This window comes from Labrus mixtus, chromosome 9 (genome assembly GCF_963584025.1).
Source record: "Labrus mixtus chromosome 9, fLabMix1.1, whole genome shotgun sequence".
Taxonomy (NCBI): Eukaryota; Metazoa; Chordata; class Actinopteri; order Labriformes; family Labridae; genus Labrus; species Labrus mixtus.
The window spans coordinates 6,665,002-6,685,330 of record NC_083620.1 but is presented as its reverse complement, the minus strand read 5'-3'; the positions used below and the strand labels follow the sequence as shown (position 1 = coordinate 6,685,330).

General features: G+C 41.2%; 2 protein-coding genes across 6 annotated transcripts in view; one reads left to right on the top strand and one right to left on the bottom strand.

Annotated features, from left to right (window-relative positions):
* ngef (neuronal guanine nucleotide exchange factor) overlaps window positions 1-14,353 on the bottom strand; it is a 96,446-nt gene extending 82,093 nt beyond the window's left edge. Inside the window, exon 1 of the mRNA XM_061045621.1 lies at window positions 14,344-14,353. The gene's annotated coding sequence lies outside the window, so the exon portion shown is untranslated. The remainder of the gene's footprint in view (window positions 1-14,343) is intronic.
* Window positions 1-20,329, top strand: part of myo18ab (myosin XVIIIA b) — a 111,461-nt gene that overhangs the window by 38,740 nt on the left and 52,392 nt on the right. For all 5 annotated transcript variants that reach the window (XM_061045594.1, XM_061045593.1, XM_061045592.1 and 2 more), the window contains 17 exons: window positions 426-513; window positions 1,647-1,753; window positions 3,647-3,823; window positions 3,995-4,205; window positions 4,881-5,023; window positions 5,161-5,261; window positions 5,588-5,651; window positions 6,427-6,571; window positions 9,559-9,729; window positions 10,043-10,133; window positions 12,005-12,197; window positions 13,784-13,870; window positions 16,591-16,732; window positions 17,036-17,195; window positions 17,427-17,613; window positions 17,754-17,961; window positions 18,165-18,274. In XM_061045594.1, coding sequence (XP_060901577.1) covers window positions 426-513; window positions 1,647-1,753; window positions 3,647-3,823; window positions 3,995-4,205; window positions 4,881-5,023; window positions 5,161-5,261; window positions 5,588-5,651; window positions 6,427-6,571; window positions 9,559-9,729; window positions 10,043-10,133; window positions 12,005-12,197; window positions 13,784-13,870; window positions 16,591-16,732; window positions 17,036-17,195; window positions 17,427-17,613; window positions 17,754-17,961; window positions 18,165-18,274 — 2,385 coding nt within the window. The remainder of the gene's footprint in view (window positions 1-425; window positions 514-1,646; window positions 1,754-3,646; window positions 3,824-3,994; window positions 4,206-4,880; window positions 5,024-5,160; window positions 5,262-5,587; window positions 5,652-6,426; window positions 6,572-9,558; window positions 9,730-10,042; window positions 10,134-12,004; window positions 12,198-13,783; window positions 13,871-16,590; window positions 16,733-17,035; window positions 17,196-17,426; window positions 17,614-17,753; window positions 17,962-18,164; window positions 18,275-20,329) is intronic.

Sequence of the window (20,329 nt, the reverse complement as noted above, 5' to 3'; positions counted from 1 at the left end):
TTTTGTTATTTAATTTTAGTGTGGTGTCTTCCTCCCTCACTACCTGCTCCTGGTTGCGTTAATAAAAGTGTGATTACCCCTGACATTTTGGTTGCTGTTGAAGCCCCCTCACTCTCCCCTGAAGCCTGTTTTTTTGACGTCTTGAGTGGTTTGAGTGTTCTCATTCACAAACTTGAACACACACACATTTTCACCCTGCAGGACAACACACACAGACACACACTCACTCAACCACACACACAGAAGCATGCACTGCTCAGTGAAGTGTGGGCGCTCCACTGCATGCTCATCATGCTGTGCTGTATCAGACTGGTGATACTGGTGGTCACAGTAAAGAAAGACCCTCTGTGATTCTGAGCGGTCCTGTGATGTGTGTCGTCTCTGCTGTTCCTGTAACGTCCCTCCTCGTTCTCTGTGCCCTGCAGGTGAAGACTGAGGAGCAGATTGCAGACGAGCAGGCCTGGTATGGATCCGAGAAAGTCTGGCTGGTACACAAAGATGGATTCTCCCTGGGTGAGATGGGATTATTATTTTCCCCTTTTTGCACAAGTAGTACGATTTTTAAAAAGGAATATAATATCAATGAAGGTGATTGTTGTTGTCTAAAAGCATGTTTCACCCCTGGAAACGTCTTTATGGTCATCTAGTTAAGATGTTAACAGAAATATATTATCCAATTTAAATTCTGTTATGTTGTAAATCATGTTGTTTATGTATATATTCTAACTTATATTCATGTTTGACTTTAATGTGCTCCACTTGCTTCCTTTCATTTCTCTTCTCCACACACACACACTCACACACACACACACACATAGACATGCACACACGCACACACTCTCACACACACACACACACACACACACACACACACACACACACACACAGACACACACACACACACACACACACACACACACACACACACACACACAGACACACACACACACACACACACACAGACATGCACACACACACGCACACACATGCACACACTCTCACACACACAGACACACAGACACACACACACACAGACACACACACACACACACACATACACACACACACATAGACACACACAGACACACACACACAGACACACACACACATACACACATAGACATGCACACACATGCAAACACTGAAGGTAACTCACATTTATGACTTGATTCTCTTACATTTTTACCTTTTTTCTCATAAATAAACAACTTTAAACACATATTTATAACTTTATTCTCCTAAATTAATGACAACTTTAAGCTTAAATTTTTATTTTTTTATTTTATAAAATTTGACTCAAGTTGATCTTGTCAAATTGAGACTTTAATCTCAAATTCTTAGATTAGTGCTTCATGGTAAGAATATCAAATCTTCTCGTCTCGTTGTTTTCAAGGATCATCCTTCTTTAGTTAGAAAAGCTGCACATGTTGTATTTGTGGGGCGTTATGTTTATCCACAACGTTTGTGAAGTTTTACTCCAAAACTCTGCTGCATGTAAATATTCACAAGGGAAATATTTTCTGTGAAGAAGCAAAAACTGTCTCTGCTTCGGTTGAGCTTTTTTACATTTTGAGTCAAGAGAAACAGATGAGTATCAGCTGGCAGACAAGTAACCATCAATGCGTCCTGTCCTCTTCTCCCTTCAGCCACCGTAGTGAAGACGGAGGCCGGCTCTCTGCCAGAGGGAAAGGTGAAAATCAAACTGGAGCATGATGGGACTTTACTGGACGTGGACGAAGATGATATAGAAAAGGTGAGTTAGATCCCTTTTTTGAGTCTTCATGAATAAAATAAATTGTAAGACTGAAACCGTTCTCATGTGAGGATGCAGTGTTTCACAGTAGTTTTAGATTTGATATATCTACTAGTGAAGTGTAGGAAGTGTGGCTAGAATAAAAATGAGGCTAGCCGGAGCTGGCCTGAAGCTGACAGGTGCTTGGCAGTCTCTGATCAGGACCGAGGAGGTCTGATCTCCACCTGTCACACCGTCTGTGTCAGAGCCTCGAGGCCGCCACAGATGGTCACAGAGGACACTGGCTGCCACAAGGAATCATGGGAAAGGTAGAGGAGAGGTCACAGGGGACAGCTGGGGGGTTGGTTTGTTTACATTTGTTTACTCGGTCACAGTTTTGTTGTGTTTACTCAAACAAACGGCCTAATATTTATTCTAATCAGAGGACAAAATCTATTAATTATAATCTTCATGATGTAATGATGAAAGTAATTCCTCTGTTTAATGGGTTATTAAAAATCTGCTGTGTCATCATTAGTCTATTTTTTAAGGGGGAAAAGGAAGTAGAGGGGAAGGGTTCTTTGATAATTGTGTCAAATTAAAAGCATAAATCTGGAAATATTTCATATTTTTCCGACTCTTAAGAAACACATGAATGGTTTCATTAACATGAAATTGATCATGTATCATATCCATATCCAAAGCATGACTGCCTTTCTGTCCATCTTGCTTCACATTGTAGTTTATTTTGATTTAATTTGAAACATGCCGTCTTGCAAACAAACTGGTGAATTTAACGCACGTCTAATATTCATCAGGTGCGATCGTGCGTTTTCCCTTACTGCACTTTCTGGGACTTGAAATGCTTGAACCCAGACTCAGCTGTTCCTTGATGATCTTCCAAGGGTTAACATTTTATGTCTGGTTACTTTTGCAGCCCATGTTGACCCCTGTTTGAATCCAGTACATGAAATAAGGCACTAATCTGTCCCCCAAACAAACTGTTTTTGAGTTGACTCATCCATGAAGCTCTCCTTCTCTCCAAAACCAATGACCCTGAGGAAAATAAATAGATCATAGAGGTATAAAAGAAATGTCATGTTAGAAGTTAGTACATCTTAAAGCTTTTTTTCCGCTAGGCTTTGGAGGTCTGTGAGCACAGCTGCTGCTAAATGTAGCTTAACGCTAAGTGAGAAGAAGTAGTAGCAGTAATAGTTGAAAATATTGTCTAGTTGACATCTGATATTTAAAGTAAACTGTTAATTAGTTTAATCATTTATTTACTCAGGATCATCATTAGTTCCCTCCACAGGAACAAACTTTTAGAGCTGACTCATCCATGAAGCTCTCCTTCTATCTAAAATCCATAAACCTGAGGAAAAGAAATAGATCATAGAGTTAGTAAAGAAATGTCATGTGAGAAGTTAGTACGTCTTAAAGCTTTTTTTTCACCAGGCTTTGGAGGTCTGCGAGCACAGCTGCTGCTAAATTTAGCTTAACGTTAAGTGACATAGTTCGGTAGTTTAACACTAAAAAGCTTGTTGGCTTGAAACAATGTAAGGTCCAGTTGACAGATGATATTTATGGAAAACTTTTAGTTTACTTATTTAATCTACTCAGGATCATTATTAGTCCTCTCCACAGGAACTAAAACACAAAACAAAAATAAGACAAGGCATTTACTCACCTCACATCAGACACTCCTCATCATCCTCAACAAAATGAAATCCAAACCTGAATAGAGATCTTTACTCTGATGAATGTGAGACCTCCAGGTACAATATGTCACTCATGGAGACTTATATAAGCCTTTATTTATATTTCAGTTCAGCCCCACACCAGAAGAACTCATCAGCCATAAGATCGTCTGTCTTTAAATATCCTTTTTAATATCCTCTTTCTCTTTCCCTGCAGGCTAATCCTCCCTCGTACGACCGCTCTGAGGACCTGGCCTCTCTGCTCTACCTGAATGAATCCAGTGTGATGCACTGTCTGAGGCAGCGCTACGGAGGAAACCTCATCCACAGCTACGCCGGACCCAACACGGTGGTCATCAACCCCCTCAGCATGCCCTCCATGTACTCCGAGAAGGTAAGCTTTAGAGTCTTTAGCAGTGCTCAAGTTTCTTTGAAATGTCCGCCTGAGTATTGAATAACTTCCAGAAATGTGGGATTAGTTATAATTTTTTATCTTAACGCTGCTCTGCTTTTCTGTTTCTGTTTCTTATTGCCCCTCCCCCTTTCCTTCCTCCCCCACCTTCAGGTGATGCACATGTTCAAAGGCTGTCGGCGTGAGGACTCAGCTCCCCACATCTACTCGGTGGCCCAGTCGGCCTACAGGAACCTGCTCACCACCCGTCAGGATCAGTCCATCGTGCTGCTGGGAAAGTCTGGCAGCGGCAAAACCACCAACTGCCAGCACCTGGTCCAGTACCTGGTCTCCATCGCCGGGAGCACGGGCAAAATCTTCTCTGGTGAGTCTGCAGACGGAGAAAAAGGGGGCAGAAGAGCCATCACAAAAGCTCAAAATACAGACCCTAAAAAAGAGAGAGAGGAACAGTTAGCAGGCTGTGGGGGAACTTTGACATTTAGTTTTATGGGACTTTATTAAGATGCTAAATAGCTGGTCACATAAACGAGAAACAACAGATAAAATCATCACTGTGGTCAAATGATAACCTTGTTTTTAGAAGTTTATCTGTAGATAAATATACTGATTCAAAGTATATCCATAAATTATTAATATACCATTTTCTTGGAGGGTTATTCCAATAATTTTGAACCTGGGCCCTATTTCCTCAAAACAAAATCAGCCAATACACCGCTTTCTACAAAGCTACCAGACTCTATTGATAAAAACAGTGGCAGCAAGATGTTTTTGAAACTGGTGTTCGATTGGGGATTTCCATTTTCACCCACAGCTGTAGCAACTTCTTCAGTTAGCTTAGTGCTCTAATGTCAAGAGCAGTTCTGTGTAATCTGTAATTTGTTGCACATTTGAGTGCATCATAGTTTTGTCTCTCTTGTGCTGCGACTCTTTAAGTCCTCTGTAGCATGAAAAATGTAAATAATCTTGGATTGTGGGCTTTAACACTAATCCTCCAGAACAAACAACAAGACACTGTTTATTTTCTTTTTCAATGACCCAGCTGAGAAGTGGCAGGCCGTCTACACCATCCTGGAAGCTTTTGGAAACAGCTCCACGTCCATGAACTCCAACGCCAGCCGCTTCTCCCACGTGGTGTCCCTCGACTTTGACCAGGCGGGGCAGGTGGCGTCCGCCTCCATCCAGGTAAAACACAGCATCAGTGTAAATCACAGCTTGAATAAAAAAAACCTGTTTAAACAGTTCTACAGATGAATGTTTAGAGTTTTATAGTCCTAAGATTTACATCAGGTGTCTCTGACTCATGTTCTCCTCCTGCTCAGACGATGCTGCTGGAGAAGCTGAGGGTGAGCAGACGACCTGAGGCCGAGTCCACCTTCAACGTTTTTTACTACATGATGGCCGGAGCCGACAGCAGCCTCAGGTGACTCCTGCGTCACTTTTTAATGCCTTTAATTCAACTACACACAGACATTCAACTTCCAGCCTTCCATTTTGGAGAAATCTCAGAGTTTTCTGGCTGTATCCGACTAACAGGACTGCCATGGTGTCTGTGTTGTTCTCGGATGTGTGGATGCAGAGTCTGTCTGTCTTGTAAACTAAGCCCGCTTCCTGATCATGTAAAACCATGCATGTGTTGTATTACGACGATATATAGACTTCAAGTTGTAACCATGCTCTGGCCCGGTTAGTCCTAGTTAACAGTTCCTTACTTTTCTCTCTTTTTCTTCTTCTTCTCCTCTCTGACAGGACCGAGCTGCACTTCAACCACCTGGCTGAGAACAGTGCTTTTGGGATCCTCCCCCAGTCGAAGGTAATCACAGCAGAGATTTCATTTTGAATGTATCTGTTTGAAATGTTTCATTTGACACTTTAGGAGTCACTGCATGACAGAGTCAGGATTTCAGAGGCAGATAGTGACACGGAAATGTAGAATCACAAGATGTTCAGACAGACTTTGCTTTTATTAAGTACAACAGCAGACGCTCCGATATGAAGCTCAAAGTGTCAGATTTCACTTTTCACACGAGGACAGGAAGGACGTTTGACTCAGAGCCAATAAACCAGCTGACAGAGAGGATATAACCTGACAGGTCAAAGTCATGCTGCGCTCACAGAGAAGTGTACGGACAGGGAAAGATGAGACCTTCTGATGACACCGCAGAAACAAAATGTCGGACAGGACAGCATGACAGTGAAATGTTGTGCTCCTCTTGTGTCTTATTTACACAAAACAACTAAAAGAACTTCAAATATGGAGGGCAATGGTTTCTTTCTTTCTTAACCCTTGGCGGTACTTTCTGCTCTCCTTCACTAGGATGATATATCCATGTGAACGTTTGGTGTTCCACAGATAATGAGCTTTATTCAAAATGTAAATGGTAACACTGGTGTATTTACTGGGAACATTTGATTCCCATTGCATCCATTATCACTATTATGTGACGGACAAATTACAGGAAAGAGACTCTGAGTCAGCAGACAGATAAGATTGATATGCTGTATTCATTTATAAAATAATTATTCATCATGAGTAGTTGCTTCCTACTTTTGGATCAGTGAAGTCTTAACCGCTCTCCCTCTTCCAGCCGGAGGACAAACAGCGTTCCTCTCAACAGTTCACAAAGCTGCAGGCGGCCATGAAGGTGCTCGGCATCTCTGCAGAGGAGCAGAAGGCTCTGTGGCTCATCCTGGGAGCCGTTTACCACCTGGGGGCCGCAGGGGCCACCAAAGGTAGGACCACATAGTCATTATTTAGATCGTTTCCTGATGACAACATGAAGCCTAAACTTGCGCACATGCTCAGTTGATCCGTTCTTTATTGTGAGTGTGAGTGTGAGTGTGAGTGTGAGTGTGAGTGTGAGTGTGAGTGTGTGTGTGTGTGTGTTGTCGAAACACTAAGTGGAGTTTGTCATTTTTAGAAAAGTGATACCTGGGACTAACCTGTGTTGATGACGTCAGAATGAGAGGGAGATTAACTTCAGATATGCATACATCTGGTCTCCGGTTGGCTTAGCGATTAGTTTATGCGGCCAACGTACATGGAGGCTGTAGTTATCTGGGTTGGACTCTGACCCGCAGCTCCTTCCCCGCATGTCATTTAGGGGCTGAAGTTTCTTCTTCTTTTTGTCACCCTACCTCTCCGTCTCTGGACTCTCAGTTTAGTCATTTTATTCTGCATATCGCTCCTCTCTCCTTCTTACCATGTACGAATGCCTCATTAGTCCAACATCAATGGACCCTCTCAGATTACCATAAAACTTAACAGAATTAAATGCTAATTATTTTTTATTGGGTAGAAAAAAATCTGCCTGTGGTATCACAAAGTGCCACTAGGTGTCAGGCTGCACACACTGTTGGTAGGCACAATACTGACTGCAACAACAAGAAAAAGGGAAAGAGATTTCCTCTAAAAGATGCTGCGATGCTTTAACCTGACATCAAGAGACAGTCGGCTGAAAGGCTCACTAAGATTACAAATATTAATCTCTGGATTTAGTTTGAAAAGATAATCAAATACGTCTTATTTCTGCAAATTCATTGTCATCACAGTCTGCAGAATTGTGTTAACATTCAGATACAAAAGCATCAGTGAGGTACAATCTCTCACTCCACATAGCCTCTTGTTTTAAAGCTTTTTATCATATCACAGTAGTCATCTAAATATTGGCTCATTGTTACCATAAAAGGTCCAAACATTGTTACTTTCTATGATTTTTAATAGAGTTTCTTCTATGTCACATATTTTTTCTGCAGAATATGCAAATTATGAAAAATGACCATTGCATTTTTGACTTATTTATTTTCACTTACTGGTTGTTTTTTTGACAAATACTTGTGATGCAGATGTTGTAAAATTAGAGTTTTTGTGTTAAATAATCGTGATCGTCATTATCAATCAAAATAATATTTTTTTGTCATAATCCAGCGACCCTAATGTATATCGGTTCCAAATATCAGTTATCGGCCTCATGAACTACAAATACTCGGTATCAGCCCTGAAAAACAATATCGGTCAACCCTTATTAAAAAGTTAAAAAGCTTTAAAGGTTGTAATCTGTAGTAAGACGCCCCCAAAAGTGTCCCAGGTATCAGAAGGGAACGCATGAAAATGGGTGCTGGGAAAGAAAAAAGTACAGATTTTTCTGCCATGACATCAAATGAATCAATCTGTCAAGTCGTGTACCAAAACTTTTTCAGATTGTCCAAATTCTCCGACTTGAACTGAGCTTCAACTGTACTTAGCCGTGAGCTATTTTTTCCAGATGATTCTTCCACTCCAGTAACAGAATGGACAGTGGACTCAGCACCTCCGTGTATTTCATGTCTTTCAGGAAAATACAAGTTCCAAATTGTAGTTCAAGCACAGTCTGGTCAACATGACAACAACAATCTTTCAGTTTTAAAGGAACAACATTGTTAGATTTTAAAAGTCTGCACTTGCAGGAGGTTTTGTTCCTTTTTTTTTTATTTGTCTCTGGTGAAACCCTGCAGGAGTTTATTTAACCCTTTCCTCCTTTAAAAAACAGGCTGCTGGACGATACTCCTCAGCATGCTGCTGGGCTGCATGTCCCTGTTGTTTAATGTTTATGTTTCCTGATAGATCTAATGAACTGTTCTCTCTAACCTCTTGTGTTTACTTGCATGTTTGCATGCTGCGCCTATCAAACGCAGACGGAGATGAAGGTAATGGAAACACAAGTTGTTTGACTGTTTTTCACCTTCTAAAACTTTCCCTTCAGAGCTTTTCTTGTTTGCGTTTTCTCACTTAATGCCTTTATCGTTCCTCCCAGGTGTTTGGTCATTAGCATTTTTATTGTTTCTCCTCCTCCTCCTCCCATCTTCATCCTGTTTTCCTCGCATTGATTTGTCCCTGTTCCCCGTCTCACCCGATTCTGTTCCCTGAGATGAAAATCACAGGGATCACACCTTCACTGTTCCTTTTATAGCGCTCTCTCTGATTTCTCCCCATGTCGGCCACGTTCAGCTCCTGAGCTGCCACCACACAGCTACACACAACAACAACAACACCAACAACACACTGTGTAAAGCAAAGTGTTCACTTTCACTCCTCTTGTTCGAGTTGTGACTTTCCACCACAAAACTTGTATTTCCCTGAAGTTTCAGTTTTGGCAGCAGCCTCTTGTTGGTTTTCTGGCTCTGTGTCTGAGCTCTGCGATTGGCTCGCTCGCACTCGGGCTTTGAATCGCATCCAGACTAAATGAAGACACACTCAGAGACACACACGGATTCATGCAAACACTAACTGAGAGGAGGGGTGTGATCACCAGTGATTGGCAATCTTAATCTTCTCTGTTTCTGTTGGATTTTGAGTTTCAAATTCTGAATGTTTATTGTCTTTAATTAGTTGTTTTGTAAAGTTCTCTTCTATTCTTCAGAGTATGAATCTTGACACCTTAGCTGTCAGTTATCACACAAGTTTTACACAAAATACCTTCAACTACATTTAGCTACACAGAGAAAATATCTTCTGAAAACCAGAGCTGCCATGCTAAATGATCCAGCTATAGTTCATGCTGTAATGTTACTTTTTTAAAACTCAGGGTAGCTACAACCTTTTCTCCTGAATCTCTTTTGCCTCCCTCATCTTTTCATCTTTTCATCTTCTTCAACATGCCACCTTCATAATCTTGTTACATCAGAGTCAGAGTCAAAGCGTGTTTTTTCATCAGATTTGTATTATTTTTTTGGTTTTTCAGCGGGTCGTCGTCAGTTTGCGCGTCATGAATGGGCTCAGAAGGCGGCTTACCTGCTGGGCTGCACCTTAGAGGAGCTGTCGTCCTCCATCTTTAAACACAAGGCCAAAGGACTGCAGCACTCCACCTCCTTCAGAGGAGGGTCGGACGAGGCCGGACAAGGGGACGGCACAGGTAATAACTGCAGGGGTGTTAAATCATCTCTCATGCAAACTGCCTTTCATCCCCTGAAACAGGAAGAGGTTCTTTAAAACAGGGAAGCCCTCGCTTATAAAGATCCAGTCTAATGTCCTGAACACACTGAGATTGTAACCAAAAATGTAAAAGACGCTTATTAAAAGTTTTTTTGTTTTAGAGAAACTTTGGTCATTACCCAAAAAGAATAAGTTATTTTTTTAGTCATCCCTCAGTGGTATTTTTGAGGTTTGTTTCCATACTGGCTTAACTTTTTGCTGATTTTCTGCATCTTGTCCTCGTCATCTCACAGGCTCTAAGGTCACAGCTCTGGAGTGTTTGGAGGCCATGGCATCTGGACTCTACTCGGAGCTCTTCACTCTCGTCATCTCCCTCATCAACAGGTCAGACCTGAATTACTCTAATAGTTTAAAGAAGTCGCTAAAGAAGTTTAAAGGTCAGACATTATCCTCCTTTTCAACAAGTGTGAATAAATCTCAGAGCTCCCCAAAACATGTCTGTGAAGTTTCTTGTTCTAAATCCACTCTGATCCTGTATTTGATCATGTCTATAAACCCCTCTATTTCAGCCCTGCTCAGAACAGGCTGTTTCTGTGTCTGTACCTTTAAATGTAAATGAGCTGTGTCTGACCACGCCCCCTCTCTGGAAGGGCTTGGGTGTACTCGGGCTTTCTCGCTCCATGTCCTATTGTTTACAGTAAGAAGGCAGACTCAGAGGGCAGAACAAACACCTAGCTGTGGGAGTGTCATCCACCTGTGGGAGGGGTTACTGCCCTTTGTGACGTCATGAAGGGAAAATCTCCAAACAGCCTGTTTGAGCACACATTTTCTGAAAAGTGGAGCAGGTAAAAGACAGAGAGGATGGACTTTTCTCATCATTGGGGGGTTTGTAGACAGACTAGAGACATATATTAGTTTAATTCTGGATTTACACATAAATAATTTGTTCAGTCGAACACTTCATCTAAAACTTCCTGCAGCTCACACACTTTTCACTGTTCAACTTCTTCTTCCTTCAATAATTTCCTCAGATTTTTTAATTAATTATTATTATTTTTGTTTTCATATTTTTTCTACCAGTAATTCTCTTTCAGCTGCCGTGGCTCCTATTCAAACCACATTCCTGCACCAAAACAAATGAAATCAGAAGTTCTGAACGTGTATAGATTCTCCTTTAAGGACAATCCTAAAAAGAAACTCAGCCTGGAGGAGTCCATTGTGTTGTGTAGTAGTTGAACATTAATAAGGCTTTTGTGTAGTACACATTGTGTTTGGTTTTTCACACAGTCTGCAGCTCTCCATTGTTGTTTTTTCCCGTAGAAGCTTTTATTCAATTAGTCTTGGCAGTGCTGCTCAGATGACTGTGAAATCAATTGTTTTATTTGTCTGCCGTTCATCTCTTATTGAACAGATTTGTTTTTGTGCCTTTGTTTCAGTATGCTCCACTGCAGCTTCCTTGTTTTTCTCGCACACACACGTTGTTACTCACAGTTAGCAAGATTTTAGTAGAAAGTTGCATTTTCATGTTGGTGGACTTTTAAGTGTTTTCTCAAAATGCAAGATTCTTCTACAATAATCAGAACCTTCAGTCATTTGTGGTGTAGCTTCTACCTAGCAATGAAAGGGAAGAAGGGAGAAAAAATAAAAAAATGAAACAAGGAATGAAAGGAAGGATGGAAGGGAAGAAAGGATGGAAGGAAAGAATGGAAGAAAGGATTGAAGGAAAGGAAGTAAGGAAAGAAGGAAGGTAGAAAGGAAGGAAAGGAGGGAAGGAAGAAAATTAAGGGATGAAGAAAGGATGGACGGAAGGATTGATGGAAAGGAAGTAAGGAAGGTAGGAAGATAGAAATGAAACAAGTGATTGAAGGGAGGAAGAAAGGATGGAAGGAAGGATTGATGGAAAGGAAGTAAGGAAGGCAGGAAGGAAAGAACAGAAGGAAGGATTGAAGGAAAGTAAGGAAGGAAGGAAATAAAGAAAGGAAGGAAAGAAATAAAGCAAGGATGGAAGGAAAGATTTAATGAAAGGAAGGAAGGAAGCGAGGATGGAAGGAAAGTACTAGGAAATAAAGGCATAACGAGAAAAAGCGAAAGGAAGGAAGAAAAGGAAACAAGTAAACAATAGTTCACATTCTGTTTCTCATATGAAACAATGAACTCAGGAAATGTCTGTCCTGAGTAAACGATCAGATTATTTGAGTCCAGCCTCATTAAAACCTCCGTCACTGACTCTTCCTCGTGTGTTTGTCTCTCATCAGAGCTCTGAAGTCCAGTCAGCACTCTCTCTGCTCCTTGCTCATCGTGGACACGCCGGGTTTCCAGAACCCTCGTCTGGCTCAGCAGCAACGAGGAGCCACATTCGAGGAGCTCTGCCACAACTACACCCAGGAGAGGCTGCAGACGCTGTTCCAGGAACGCACCTTCGTCAAAGAGCTCGACAGATACAAGGAGGTGCTGAAGGCCCGCACAACACGACATACATAAGAAGTTTACTTCATCAGTTTATTTTTTTTGCTTTTCAGGGGAATATTCATGCTGATAGTTTTGGTTTTAGATTTCTGTTTCACCAGCAATACAGTGAAGATCAATGGAAGTTAGATGGTGCTCACAGTGTTGAAAACTTAGTTATTAAAGGTGGAGTCAGTAGCATTGTTCGCTGCAGCTTGGAAACCCAACAGGCAAACTAGGCACCTCCTCCTTAGTTCACCGCCACCAGAAGCGCACACTCACTGCAGGGCGAGGTGTGTACCTACACTGCAAGCTAACTGCTGGTGTTTGGTTACTGTCTGTCCAACAGGAAGCAGACCAACTCTGCAGCCGCGGGTAACAGTCAACACAAGGTTCACCCTCATTTTAAGAACAAGCTTTATCCGAGTGGTGTTTCCCCTCACTATGATTACATTTTCTCTCCTTTGCCGCTACGCCCAAGTCCGTCACATTCACCTGTTTGAATTGCGTCCAATCGCTGAATTGTATCCACTCCTAAACTCACCTGCGAGCTGTCATTGGCTGGAGGAAGGATACCAGAGCCTCGCCCATAAATATCCTGAGTCAACCAAAACAAACCACAACATCAAAATACAGCTCAGGGACTTGGGCTGTGTATTTCCCACAACCCCATGATCCGATATGTATCACGATACAGAGGCAACGATACATATTGTGATATACATTGATTTTGGATAATGACCATGTTCTACTCTGAATTCACTACGGTCACAACAGCTGTTCTTTATTGTTAAGAATAGCAGAGGCATAGGAAACTTTAAACACTTCAGTTAATGTCCTCAGAGATTCTATAAATACATTGAAATAGTTTAATCTTAGAGCTTTGCTTATGGTGTTTGCAGCCATATTGATTCTGTAACATCTGCATCGATACATGCACTTGTAAAGAGTGCATGAGGATATATTGCCTTATCGATATTTTGAGCACAGCCCTACCCGGGTACAGGGTCTCTGCAGACACAGTATGGAGGCCCAGAAGTGAAGATTGAGCAGCACGATATCTGTCAGGAAAAAGCTACTGACTCTGCCTTCAAAGTTTAGTTTAAAGGAATTTTGATCCAACACTTTTAACACTTCTTATTAAATCCAGTAAGCATACATGTTGCTCTGTTTGTTTGGTGAAGGCTGACAGAAATCTAAAACACCGGGGGAAATGAATTAAAACCCCATTTAGCATCGATAAAAATCCCTGAAGTCAACTGAGAAGTCATGTTTTATACAAGCTCATGGATAGCATATGCACTGAAAATCTCTAATGCACATTCACCTTTTTCATTTATAAACTGATCATGCAAAAATCAATCCTTCTTTCTAACAGTTGATTACAGCACTTATAGGAGATGATTTAACTGAATAATAATGATGAGTAATGTCATATTCTAGATACATGATGCTAATTACAAACACTTTAAAACAACCCAATCTGCTGGCTGATTTGATACTCTAAGTGAACATCTCTCGTTGTGTATCATGATGCTCTAATGATTCTCTTTAGGTTACTAACCTCAGCCTTTATCCCTCCTGTGTAGGAAAACATAGAGCTTGCTTTAGATGACATAGAGTCCAGTACATCTCTGTCTGTAGCAGCTATTGACCAAGCCTCCACACAAGCTCTGGTAAGAAAACGCCACACTCTGTCTCTGTTATTCAGATGTGCATGTGTTGTCTTTGTGTTTCAGCTCCCACCTGAACGACCAATGTGTGACATCTTAAGGTTGTGTTTGTGTTGAAGTGTTGACCTGTTCACATCCACATCCTTCTGCTGCTAAATACATACTCCAAAAGCTATACACAAGTTATAAGACGACCGACTCTACCATCTGAGCCACAGCCGCCCCTAATACCTGAACCTGTATATTTGTCACTTTCCTCACTGTGGTGGATTAGCTTTGCTCACGCTGTTGATTTAGTGTCATCTCATCAGGAGCAGGATTACGGAATCCAAAATTAGAAATGATTGAGATAAAGTGTGCTTTGTAAAGTGAAGGAGTCCTGTTATATAGTTAATTTAGCTCTTTGTTTTTCAAAGTGGGGTTCCCAACCCTGATCCCCAGGGGGCGCTAGGGGGTTGCAGAAACTAGGAGGGAAGGGGGGTAAAACAAATTTAAGAAAAAAAGTCAACTAATAACATAATTTGTGACAACATTTTAATATATGACTTTTTAGATCTTACCAATCACTGCATATCTAAATCTATGTGTTCTTTTTCTGCTGGTGCTGGTCTCTTAATTAAAAAAAATACACTCACCAAAAGTCACATAGTACAGTATGTAATGTATGAACAACAACAGAGAAAATTTGGGGGAAAAAATGGCTACTGTTACTATTACTGGTTATCGCTTAGATGGAAATTATGAAAGAAGAAAGACACTAATACAAATAAGGACACATCATTTTTTTAAGGTTAATTCTTGGGACTTTTTGCCTTTTATTAAAGAGGACAGCTGAAGAGAGACAGGACATGTTGGGAGGAGAGAGCTTGGAGGTATAACATGCAGCAAAAGTCTGACAAAAAAAGAAATAGGGCAGTGGATAGAGTCAGAAACCAGGGAGAGAGAGAAAGAGAGAGAGAGAGTGGAATGACATGTGAGAAAAGTGTAAAAAACTGTATCCTTCTCCGCTCTAACTTTTTTTTTTTAAGGTTTATTTTGGGGGTTTTATTGCCTTTATTTTAGAAAAATATTCAAACAAGGGTGCAGGGTCATACATAATGTAATGCCATGTTTATATTATTATTATTATTATTATTATCACCAAAATATCAACTGGAAAGAGTTTAAATATTTGTGTATTATTATGAAGTCTACTGCAGCCCAGTTCAAATACACCAAACATTTACACAATAACCCTCTAACACTATCACTGTTCAGTCTCCAGGTGTTTGCTCTTTAAAACTCATGTCATGTCTTTAAATTAACTTTTGATTCTAAACAACGACACTAAATGAGTGAATGATCACTCTGCCAGCTCTCTAGGCTCCGTCCTGTTCGTTTGGCTCAGCAGGATTTTGGCTCATTTTTTTCTCCAATTTGCTCCGTTCCCTTTTGGAATTTGTCCCACATCAGACATTTTTATTGGCATCAAGTTTGTCCTCGTGTTGGCAGTAAGATTGTCATTCTCTATTCTTATCGGATGATATACTTAAAAAGCACTTTCTAATATGAACGTGGCATTTTTTAAGAACATCTGCAACTTTGAGTGACATTTACATTTTGAATAAATTCAATCAACGTGTCTGACTTCATTCTTAACTATATAGAGATGTGATATAAAGCAGAAAATGAATTCTAGTGTGTGAAATTTGGGAGTCAGCAGCACAGCTCAGCATCTCTCCTGTGATTTTAAAGGCTCTTTGATTTTAACCTCCTTTTAACGATTGAAAGCATCTCATGAAAGAGGTGCATCTCCTCATTAAGAGATTCTGCTCTCTGCCAAACAAGCACGCACACATTTCACAGTCCCATTGGATGTCTCTGAATAGATTCACACTTTGGGATCCGAGCCGTTTTTTTTTTCCACATGAATCATGGTTTAAAAGGTTTGTGTGATCTCAAGGCTCACTGACAAATCACGTCAAAGCTTCTGAAGCTTTTGACTCAAAGTGTTGTTGTTTCTGAAGGTCTTCTTTTTTAAATGTAAGTAAACATTTCAGACCTTCACATTGTTCAGCAACACATTCAGGATGTCAAAGTGTTATCTTTCAAGCTGTGTTTGATCAAAAAGACAGAAATGAGAACTATTAGAAAAGGTTTTTAAAACTGAATCCCATTTGATTTATTAAAGTGCCGTCTTTGAAAAGTGAAGCAGTTTCTACACAAGTTAGATTCTTTCATGAATAAAATAAAGCAGGATACACTTTGGATTCTAGGAACTCTTACTTTGCTATATCTCATTTTTTAAAAGCTTTTAAACAAGCCAAAGTCAGTCTGACACTCAACCTAAAATATAAGGATTATTTAAGTCCAGAGCAGCATTTTTTCATAAAAGAGGAATAAAATCAGACATAAAAAAAGAGAAGGCAGGTTTTCTACTTTTTGTCCGTTTTTCTTTGACAAACCTTCAAAGAGTATTGAGTAAAAAATAATCTGGGTGTAAAAACATGGACTAAATATTTCTTATAACTCCAGAAGACATTTGAATTGTGTAAGTTTTTTGTCCTCCCACACCTGCCAACATCCTTCTGTTTTATATTTGTTCCTTATTCGTCTGCAAAGTACCTGCATGTTGTCTCATGATGAATGAATAAAGCTTTATGTACAAGTCTAAAGAAAAATAATCTTAAAGAAGAGTGATGGAGTATTTTTCTTATGTTTGCATTTGTTCCTTTGCGCCTCAGGTTCGTACTCTGGCGCGGACGGATGAGGCGCGGGGTCTTCTGTGGCTGATGGAGGAGGAGGCGGTTCAGCCTGGAGGTTCAGAGGAGACGATGCTGGAGAGACTCTTCAACTACTACGGCTCTGCACAGGGAGACAACAAAGGTGAGAGAGATCAGCTTTGAAGATTGACTGATGTGAACTTTTAACTGTGACCATGAGTGTTTCATCCATCAATGAGTACTTGAACCATAGACGGTATAAAACCTGGACGTAGGCTCAGTGACATCACTGTTCACATTCTGAAACCAGTGAAAAGATGAATCACTCCGGAAGTTAGTTTCCCAACGATGAATGATTTCAGATTTTGGTGTGATTCCAAAGTTTTAGAAAGAAAATGAACATATTCTCTCTGCTGAAATAGGAATAGGACTGATCATCCTCCTTACATTTGTGTTTGTGTTTCAGGAGCCAATCTGCTGCTGCGAGGAGAGAAGCCCCTCCTCTTCCTGCTGGGTCACAGCCATGGGACGGACTGGGTGGAGTACAACACTCAGGGCTGGCTGAGCCACGCCAAGAACAACCCTGCAGCCCAGAACGCTGCCATGTTGCTGCAGGACTCCCAGAAGTACGCAGAGCTGAAATATTCAGTTTTCTGATTTTTTTTTTACAAAGTTTAGCTGTGAAATCCATGACAATTGAAAATAATTCAAACCAAATTTTAAAAAAATTATCACAAGTGAGAACCAAACACCTTTAGCTGCAGGCCAGCATGTGTCTGATTAGCTCCCTGTGTTTTATTAAATCAATCACTGCACACTGGTAATCAATCATATTAACCTTGTCCATTTTTCTACAGGAAGAACATCAGCGGTCTGTTCATGGGCCGGGCCAGCGGCGCCACGGTGCTCTCAGGCTCCATCGCCGGGCTGGAGGGAAGCTCCCAGCTCGCCCTGAGACGAGCCACCAGCATGAGGAAGACCTTCACCACGGGCGTTGCTGCAGTGAAGAAGAGGAGTCTGTGTATACAGGTCAAACTACAAGTGGTGAGTGGAGGAGACTTTTTTTATTCCTAGAAATCAACACCAGTCAGCTTTAGAGTAGGTCTACAAGGACCTAGAAGATGTCGATGAAGCAGATGTCTGATTGTTCTCCTCTCTCTTTCTCTCTCTCTCTCGGTGTTTAGGACGCTCTGATCGACATGGTGCGTCGCTCCAGGGTTCACTTCGTCCACTGTCTGCTGCCCAAAGCTGAGGCGGTGGGTGGAGGAGGCGAGCCCCGCGTGACCCACGGAGAAAGCTCCGACTCAGGCCTCATGACTCTGGACGTGGATCTCCTAAGAGCTCAGCTCAGAGGGTCCAAACTGCTGGACGCTCTGCGGATCTACCGACAAGGTGAGGAAGAACTGAAGGTGTTTGATCTCGGCTTTAATGTCTGAACAGAAGTTAGAGTCAGATCGTGATGTCTCTTTGCTTGTAAATTTGTTCAAGTTTTCTGGCTTTGTTTTTGTCTTTGCTGTCAAAGATTACAGTTGACTATGTTGGCTGTGTAGACGCTCCTCTGACTTTTGTGTTTTTGTCTCCCTCCTTCCTTTCAGGATACCCCGACCACATGGTGTTCTCTGAGTTCAGGAGGAGGTTTGACGTCCTGGCTCCACATCTGACCAAGAAACATGGACGTCACTACATCGTGACGGACGAGAAGAGGGTGAGTGTTGTGCAGGGTTAGAGGCAAAGACAGCTGTACCCAAAAAAAAAGAATAAACACCAAAAATATGTCATACTTAGCGTCACAATTTCCAAAAGTATTTGTCAGTTCACCTCAAGACACATTCTGACAATCGTGGTTTCCACAAAGGGCATGCAAGACTTTTAATAGATTCACTGGCCGTGCAGAGGACTAAGATATTCTCCAGGAGAGGATCCAGAATATAATAATTATTAGTAATACAGCCCTCCCTGAGTGACCTTTAGATTGTATTCATTTGTTCATAACCCTGTGATTAATGAAATCTCATATATGACGTTCTTCTACTAGTATCACAATCAGGAAAGAGCTGCATGGAATCATTACAGACCAGTTAAAGACAAAAGCACATGCTTAATGAAGGTCTTTAAAAATGTATTTCACAATGCATCACGCTTGATTGCAGCTGTTAATTGATTAACTAGCCAGCAGAATCACATTACATTACACTTCATCACTAATGTGTAGGAGATGGTGGATGTTCTGTCTTTATTTCTCCAAAAGGTTGTCAGATTTTGACATATCAGACATCATTTAAAAATCTAAGTGATGTTTAGATCGCTTGATTCAGGTACCTTCATCAGCAGCTGTCTTAACTTCTTAATCCAGTTATGTATGCTGCTGTCACAGTCAGCAGGCAGCAGCAGACGCTACAATGCCACCACAGTTACGGCGGCTACCGCAAGATGGCGGCGCCCACAATCAGCCGTTGGATTCCTTGATACTCTGTCAGTAACATAAATCAATGTTACAGTACAGATGTGTAAGAAGCCGTTGTTTACACTGGTTTGAGAGCTTTGTTTCATACTGGAGAGTATGAGTCAGGGTATCGTTGTATCTGCTGCATGGATATCGATGATTCTATCTCTTGTTAACCCTCGTGATTTAAAAGAGAACTACTCTAAATCACTGAGTGCTCCTGAGTTATTCTCTCTGCCAAAAATCAGTAGGATGTTGATCTTTAGAGTCTAGATATTTCTCTCTTTGCCCTCCACTTACTAATCTCTCGGTGTGAACAGAATCCTTTTACTCCTCCTCGCTCCTGTCCTCTTCCTCTTCCAAGAGCGCTCTTGTGTGTAATTAATTATGATTGTGCAGGCTGGCAGCATACGGCTACTGTACTGATTAATTACTGGCGGTAAGAAGAGCTCTCTCTCTCTCTCTCTCTCTCTCTCTCTCTCTCTCTCTCTCTCTCTCTCTCTCTCTCTCTCTCCTCCCGTTCCCTCGTCTCTTCCCACGTTTTGTTTTCTTTTTCTTGTCTCATTATCTTTCCATTCCTTTTGTATAGGAGGCCGTACAGTTAAGGAACATCCCCGAGCATATGATTAATGTCTCCTCTACATGCAGCTCGGCCGGTGTACAGCAGCTCTGCACATAGGCGTGATTAGCTTTCATGAGGGGAGGAGGAAAAAACATTTCTACATGAAGGTTTCCTGCAGCTCATGAGCCAAACTTTCAGTCAAGGATTTTTTTTCCCCTGATGTTTATGAATCTAAAAAGTTACTTATTTTATGTTAGAATATAAAACTAACATTAAATGAACCACTTTGGACAGCCACTGTCCAAAGAGTTGATCTAACTGGAAAAAACAGAAAGTAGTTTTGGTACCCAGATCTCTCTGGAGAACAGAAAGGTGGAAGGATGCGGTTTGAGATGGAAAAATGTGAATAATAATTAAGGATGAGGAAGAGGAGGATATCTGTTCGCTGAGCCCGTCTGAGTTTTATTTATTTTTTTGCGTCTTGCAGCCTAGTTCTGTCAGTTCCTCTTAGTGCGGCGTGATGTAGCTGTGATGTCAGCAGACAGATAGCGTACCTGTCAGGAGCTTTTTAAGAGCGGCCAGGCAAACAAACAGAGAGGACATAGAACACATCACACAGAATCAGGTTCCTCTTCCATCAGGTCTCACTCCTATTAGTTCCACCTAAGAGATCCTGAGCTTTAATTCTACACATATTTTTACTCTGTTTTCTAACATCTGAGAAGTCCAAGGTATCTGTTAATAGGACCAAAATC